At 40.1% G+C, this 7,818-nt stretch overlaps 1 protein-coding gene across 1 annotated transcript in view; it reads left to right on the top strand.

Annotated features, from left to right (window-relative positions):
- LOC106806285 (probable ubiquitin carboxyl-terminal hydrolase FAF-X) overlaps nucleotides 1-7,818 on the top strand; it is a gene marked incomplete in the record, with an annotated part of 50,954 nt that overhangs the window by 5,194 nt on the left and 37,942 nt on the right. Inside the window, 9 exon segments of the mRNA XM_014808169.1 lie at nucleotides 1,378-1,564; nucleotides 1,966-2,078; nucleotides 2,302-2,414; nucleotides 3,545-3,650; nucleotides 4,765-4,947; nucleotides 5,368-5,552; nucleotides 5,970-6,108; nucleotides 6,858-6,968; nucleotides 7,343-7,489. Of these exon segments, the coding sequence (XP_014663655.1) occupies nucleotides 1,378-1,564; nucleotides 1,966-2,078; nucleotides 2,302-2,414; nucleotides 3,545-3,650; nucleotides 4,765-4,947; nucleotides 5,368-5,552; nucleotides 5,970-6,108; nucleotides 6,858-6,968; nucleotides 7,343-7,489 (1,284 nt within the window).

The raw sequence follows: 7,818 nt of genomic DNA, 5'->3' as shown, positions 1-7,818 counted from the left end.
ACATTGCAAAAGTGGCCACTACGCGGCGTTTGAGCGCTTCGCGCGGATATCCGGCTGCAGATCGTCAAGGTTTACGCTCCTTAAATCATATTATTTTCTAAAGCAGTCTGTCTATAGCACCCTGAAGGCTGAATCAGTGAATGCTCGTGTGGGTAGGCAAAAACACGGGGCAGCCTAGGGCTGGTACGCTTCTAATCATAATTGTCGCCTGCCAACCTGCAATGGACATGTGTCTGCAATGCATACAGATTAGGTGGGTGCGAAAGTGTGGCTGATATATTTGTAGAGACTGCACATTTCCATGAAAACGGAAAATGGCCGGAAATCACGGAATCACCCCTTCTGAAACGGAATCACCAGTTTCACCAAAAATAACCTCCCAAAACACAAAAATAATTTTTAAAGCAGCTCAAATCACTCCCAACACACACAAAATCATTATGAAAACTTATCTTACATTCATCACTTTAAATAGGTGAAAATTTGATGTAAAACATAGGAGAATATGCGAAAATTCCGGCACAGGGCGATAGATCCAAATAAGGCAGCGTTGAACTTGGTAATCATAAATAAAATTATTTTAAAAATTGGTAATCTGTGTTTGATTACATTTATGATCGGCACCATGCATGCTGTTGTGCCACTTATGACATAAGTTGCAGGTTGCAACTTCAGGGTACACAGCAAATGTCTAATTATTTTAAATTATCTCTGATTACTATTGAACTGCAAGCATTTCATTGTACTGTGGCTAATGTAAACCTTTAATTATGGTAACTTATCAATTTTACATGGTTTAAATACAATTTTACATGGTTTTAATGGTTGAATCTCAAGTGAAGCCATAGTTTATCATTTTAATTATCAGAAGCTCCCTGCTTCTAGACCTAGTGTTTGCAAGTGAAGCTAAGTAAAGCAACTGGCAAGGAAGGTACAGCATAACCATTGTGATTGCCAATTACACAGCAACAGTCAGAATGTAGTTTGTGTTATTTTCCAATAAAGGAAAACACTGGCATAGATATCAGTCATGTTTTTAGCTGAGTGTGTACTTGTTTATCAATATTAATTAGAAATTAATAAAAAAAAACAAGAGTGTTCTGATTGGTATGTTTTTAACATATTTTGCTGGGTAACTGCTTAGTATGTGCCGCCCCTAGTGGTGATGAAATATGCACGACTCGCTTTTTAATATTTTCTGATGTAGGCAAGTTGTGTAGAATAAATAAATTCGAAGATCCTAGAAAGAAATTCCCAAAGATAAAATTTGATTTAGTTCAAAGTGGAATAATGAATTCCCCGTGGGCGGTGTCGTAAGGCCAGTCAAGGCAGTGCTGCGCTGCGCCGTGGTAACTGAACGTATGTACGCGATTGCAGGAAGGAGGGGCCGGACAGTCTGATCCTCCGGCCCAGGAATGTGCGGACGATCAGGAGCCGGACTTCCCGACGGCCGAGCTAGCGAAGCTCGATGAGATGATCAACAGGCCGCGGTGGGTGGTGCCGGTGCTGCCGAAGGGTGAACTAGAGGTCCTGCTAGACGCTGCCATCAAGTTGTGCAAAGCTAGTAAGTCGACTGCCATTCGTCGCATTGTCGTGCTTACCATGTTGGTTGATTTTTTTTAGGTTATCACTCGTATTCAGTGTTAAGTTATATTTAGATTGGCGGTTTTTAATGAAATTAATTGATTAAAATTAATAACTAAGGTATTATTTACGTTCGTGAATGTGTACTTTACGTATATAACTATACGTCTATAATCTTATTCATGTAAATAAAACCTCATAATACACATGACATACTGTAAAGAGAATTGTTATGGTGGAAGTTATTATTCAACGATTCATAATCGCATGTTGTGATTTTAGACATTTTCGTTTCTTTATTCTTTTGTAAGTTTCCGAGGGATGTGTGGACTTTATGTACGTTTCCGATTATCGTTTATGTGTGGACTTTACCCCCTGCAGATTTGGACACGAAAAGTGAGCCCTGCCAGAAGTTCTTCAGGGATGGCCTAACGACGTCTTTCACGAAGATTTTAACGGATGAAGCCGTCAGTGGCTGGAAGTTTGATATTCATGTAAGAATGAGACTAGATATTAGATTGGTAATTGTGAATAACTTGGCTCTTGAAGCTAGAACAGCATTTTTATAGTAACAGGTATGTCCAATTCAATTTTTTAAACGTTTTATTTGTACAGGAGATGAGTTGAGAATAGTTTCCAACCTTTCTTCTTAGTAGAGTAGCTGTAGTCTCTGATTCTCCTGGGAGTCCCTACTAATAACAGTTCTGTCGCTTGCAGCGTTGCATTCTAAAGAATTCGGAGAGACTCGTAGAACTCTGTGTAGTAAAGCTGCCACATGACTGGTTCCCACTGCTAGACTTGCTAGCCATGGTACTGAATCCAACCAACAAGTGAGTAGTCGAGTCAATGGTTGTCTCGTAATGTTTCTGTGGTCGTGTTCATCTTGGTCGAACTTGGGTGAAACTGTTCCATCCCCCCCCCCCAGAAAACATGCATAGCAGCTACTTATAACTGCAGGTTAAGGATGCTGTTAGGGTTGGGAGGTGATTATCGGTCGAAATTGCAATACCCACTTTATTTGATAGATCGCACCTATGGGCAGCTATGTATACGTAGAAATTATATTCCTCCCAAACAGTTCCAAATTCTCGCATTAGTCAATTCTTAACACAGGCGTTCAATCATAGGAAATTTAGAAAAGTACTAATATCTCCATTGTTAGAAATGCTGAAGTTGCTGATTTTTCAAACGGTATTTCTCGAAACTCGCAACTCCAATTCCAAAATTTTTTGTTACGTGTCAATGCTAACATGTCAAAGGAAAAAAGGATCCCTGGAATTTTTTTAAATATTATATTTTATAAGTTATGGCTCTTTGTTTACGAAATTGTTGCGTTTTGAAAATCACTACAAATTTACATACATCTTTTCAACTTATTTCCTAAATTAAAGCATTTAAACAAAAATTCAGGGAACCTTTTTTAGTTCATATGATGAACAACTTATGGTTAAAAGTTTAGGTCCCAACTCTGCTGTTTCTGAGAAATAACAAAAAAAGCATTTTTTTGTATAAATTCAATATTTTTGCTGTCACTTGATTAGTGATGAATTTTGGAGAAAATTTTTTTTCCATCGAGAGCATAGAGAGACATCTCTCTTATGTAATGGATATGAGTTTGATTGAATTTTATGAGCAGTTATGTTGCAATGCCCTTTACAGTGTTACCCGTCCCTAACCCTAGAACAGTATCCTTAACGCTCTTTCTCATTCTAAGGAATGCCTTCAGTGACGTTAGACAGGGTAACTGTAAAATACTGAGCAAATACGTGATACAAAATGTTTCAAAGTTTTCTACCTAAACAGTGCATACTACTTATATCAATAGTTAATTTTACTTCCCCAGCTGTAGGTCTGTTTATCTCCAAAAAAACGGAGGTGCGTTCATTTCGACCCGTGTTTAGTTGTAAGCACACGCACGAGCTCGGTATGTTTAAGCTTTTGCTGCTCGCATTCACTCTAGGTTTCACATCTACAATGGCACGAGACAGTCGGAAACTGTTGCCCCCGGGTCTCAGCTGGCAGACGATGAGCTATTTGCTCGACCACCGGACCCTCGTTCTCCACGGGTAACTATCGTAGCGTTTCCCGCGTATGGGTCAGCTTGAAACATCAACAATGATTTTATCAATACCTTGCAGTTTATCATTAAAGCTACGAATGAGATTGAATGAATTAAAGTTTATAATGAAATTATTATATTAATAACTTAATTAAAGTTAATAATAAGATGTTTTTGTTTTTTTAAACTACCTAACAGTGGGAATGTGTAGAATTTACATTTAGTAATGAAGTAAATCATGTGTCTACTCATGTATTTAGCAAGCTTTAATTAGTCAGAGCTTTCTCTATCTGTCTATAATGCTCCTAACTAATTCTTCGAAAACATGTTGCACTGTAGCAGTAATTATCTGGATTAGTAATACTGCTAAAAAAAACTCGTCGCAATTATGACGAGATAGCCGAGAATTTCTCGATAACAAACCTGGGTCGTTTTCGCGTGGTGCGTCTGCGGCAGGCGTGTGGTTGCTCTGCATGTTAGGTGTTGTGAATTAAAGGCATAATAGGCCCATTGATTAATGCTTTTAACTACTAAACTAAATTACAAAACTAAAACTAAAAAACTACTTTACTAATAAGTAATTTAAGTTGACGAATGCTTGAGTAACTGGCACCTTGTGTAGTTAATAAGTACATTAACCTTACATAATCTTACATTCAAACTCGTATTAGCTTGTCCAATATCACTGCTGGTTACTAAGTAATGTCTAATAAATTGTCAAATAAATCAGTTGTTTACAGTTTTAAACCGCATCCGCCGAAGCGGATGTGATACAGATTATAGTGCACCGGACATTTTCGCACGCATGCTCGGACGTACGCAGTGTGTAGCATTCGTCAACATTGCATGATCAATGGGCCTATTATGCCTTTAATGCCACACGTACTTCCTGAACTGATGGAGAGCAGACAGCTAAGAGGGATCATCACGTATCCATTTATTTTTAAATACGCCACTATTCTGTCGGTACTTACTCCACGGCAATTTAAAAATGTACTCGCAGCTTTACGCGATCGACACATGAAGTTTGTCGTGTAAAGCCTAGCGCAGACCTGCAACTTTTTCATGCAACTCGACAGCGATTCTAGAATCGCTGTAAAAATTTCGCTGCATCATTACAGGGCTGGCTGGTGGACCTCATCAATCGCTTCGGCAGCTTGGATGGATTCCAGCTTCTACTGGACCGCTTTCAGAAGGGTCCTCCTCTAAACGTGCCTGTGATAGCCGCCCTCATTCGCCCCTTTGGTCTGTGCAACGAGCTGCTGACACAGCACACCGTACAGAAATACTTCGTGCCCGTCATTGTAAGTCGTGCTAGGATTCGCTGAAGCATCCATGTTTACGTGCAATACTAGTTTACGGTTAATTAATAGAAATTAGAGTTGTGCATAATGTGTGCACCGAATTGCTTCATATATAAGCATCTACAAAGTTTCCTTAATTTACGTTTAAGTGTAAATTCACATATTGAGCTGAAAAGCTCAATTATTTTAAGTAACACGATAAAAGATCCAAATTTAATATATTATTTCATATCGTTATTTTTATGCACCTTGATTTTTGTTTGTGTCATCGACTATATTAAATATGTTTATATAAGGGTGTATTAATATTTCATCAAGGTTATCATGAATGTGCAAGTTGTACACTTTATCTTCACCGATACACAATACATGGTATAATTAAACTGTATACCGTTAATGGTATTACTGCACGTTTTGTAGGAAGTTGTACCCGGCTACCTAGAGACATTAACGGATGATGAGCTGAAAAAAGAAGCAAAGAACGAATCAAAAAACGATGCATTATCCTCGATTATCAAGTCACTGAAGTATTTAGTGCTCAGGATTCCTGGACAGGAAGAGAAACTGAAGAGCCTAGAAATCTTTCGTCTAAAGATGATTCTAAGGTGTGTGAAATTGTTACAAAAACATAATTGGTCATTTGGGAGACTGAAAAACCACTGACTTTAAATGTGTATATAAAAATTATTCTATTTTTCTTGTTCAAAATAGCCCTCACTGGTATTCGCTCGCTAAATTTTTACATGAGGACTGAATAGTGTGTGTTTTCCTGTTTGCATTTTTTTGAAGTCACATTCATAAAACCACGTGATTACCTTTCAATACCTGTCGTTTCAAAGTTCACATCTATCTTTATAGCTCAGTGTCATCCGGACCTCGGTGGACGGTTCGTGCTTCCCCTACGCGCGTGCCTGTATTTTTAATAGATGGTTGGGGGGGGCGGCAAGAGTTGCTGTAAAGCCGCCCCCTCCTGTGCGTGTACGTGACTAATCGCCCGCGCTCGTGTCTGCGTGTGTGTTCAGGTTGCTGCAGATCTCCTCATTCAACGGGAAGATGAATGCTCTGAACGAGGTAAACAAGGTGATCACGAGCGTCTCGTATCTGTCGCACCGACACGGCACCGCCGAGATGGAGGGCTGGCTCACCGCCGAGCGCATGGCGGTAAGTATCGCTGGGCCTTAACGTGCACGGCCTCATGTACGTGGCCCCGCGTGCACGGCCCCGCGTGCACGGCCCCGCGTGCACGGCCTCGCGTGCACGGCCCCGCGTGCACGGCTTCGCGTTCACGGCCCCTAACTCACCCCCCCAGCTACTAACCACTCTTGCTCACTCGGCGAGGCGGTGTGAAGGCTAGTAGATGACGAATTTCCCTTGTTTATTGAAATCACACTCCTTCCCTATTATCTACTCCTGTTATTTATACATCTCTGTAATATACATGGCTGAATATACGTGGTTTATACATGGTTATTTATACATCTCTGTAATATACATGGCTTCATATACGTGGTTTATACATGGTTATTTATACATCTCTGTAATATACATGGCTTCATATACGTGGTTTATACATGGTTATTTATACATCTCTGTAATATACATGGCTTCATATACGTGGTTTATACGTGGTTATTTATACATAATAGTAAACACGACAAGGAAGTTAAGTCAGCTAAATGTATAGTTTTTAGATTATTTGCTATAATTACTGACCGCTCTTTCGATTGTATGTAACGTGTAATAAATATTTTTGGTAGTGTTTATGGTTGCAGTGGAAGATGGCCAACCACCCAGATTTTATGCAGTTTGACAAATGCACTAGTTTTAGTGAGGGGACAGTAGGGATTATAGCTCATGAAATACCACCGATATTTTTGACATTTTTCAGTCAACGTCCTTCTTGTTTTCAGGCTTGGATACAAGAAAACAAAGTTCTGTGGATAGTACTACGCGATAGCCTGCATCAACCACAATATGTAGAGAAACTAGAAAAAATCGTTAGATTTATCATAAAGGAAAAGGTACAAACAATTTACATGCACTTTAGGTGTTGTGACAGCCTCCACTAATTATTATGCCGTGTTCACTGTAGAAATGCCCCTAGTTGATAACAAACTAGTGGTTAGCAGGGTTAAAAATCTGCTCTAGCTAACCAGAATCACAAATCGTTGAAATGAATTCCTTCTTTCACGATTTTAATGTCCTATTCTGCAGTTGCAGTAATGCACAGTGATCCAGATAATACAATGGTTAATATCATTCCTGCACTTACGTTGACTTCTGAGCCTTCATTCTCGATTCCGCAGTTCAAATGTTAATATTTACACCTTGGGTTGCCACGATGTTAGGTTTGAATTCATTAATTTATTTCGTTTGCTCTATTCATCGTACAAAGGCCTTGACGCTGGAAGATTTGGACAACATCTGGGCGGCTCAGGCAGGCAAGCACGAAGCAATCGTAAAGAATGTCCATGATCTTCTAGCGAAGCTTGCGTGGGACTTCACCCCCGAGCAGCTCGACCACCTGTTTGAGTGCTTCCAGGTACGCATTTGGCTTTTCGATTATTCGTTACCGTAGGTGTTATTGTGAAGTCTGGAAGTGTATAAGCTCTACCTCGTCTTCTGTTGGTCTGTGGTCTGCTGTGTAAAAAATTCAAGCACGCGCACACATGCACGCATGCACACACACACCATACGCATGCACACGTATGCACACACACCACACACACACACACACACACACCACACTCACACACACATGCACACCACACGCACACATACACACACGCACACATACACACACGTACATGCACGCACGCACGCACACACACACACACCACACTCACACACACATGCACACCACACGCACAC

This window comes from Priapulus caudatus, unplaced genomic scaffold (genome assembly GCF_000485595.1).
Source record: "Priapulus caudatus unplaced genomic scaffold, Priapulus_caudatus-5.0.1 Scaffold152, whole genome shotgun sequence".
Classification (NCBI taxonomy): domain Eukaryota; kingdom Metazoa; phylum Priapulida; class Priapulimorpha; order Priapulimorphida; family Priapulidae; genus Priapulus; species Priapulus caudatus.
This window is presented reverse-complemented; position numbering and strand designations above follow the sequence as displayed.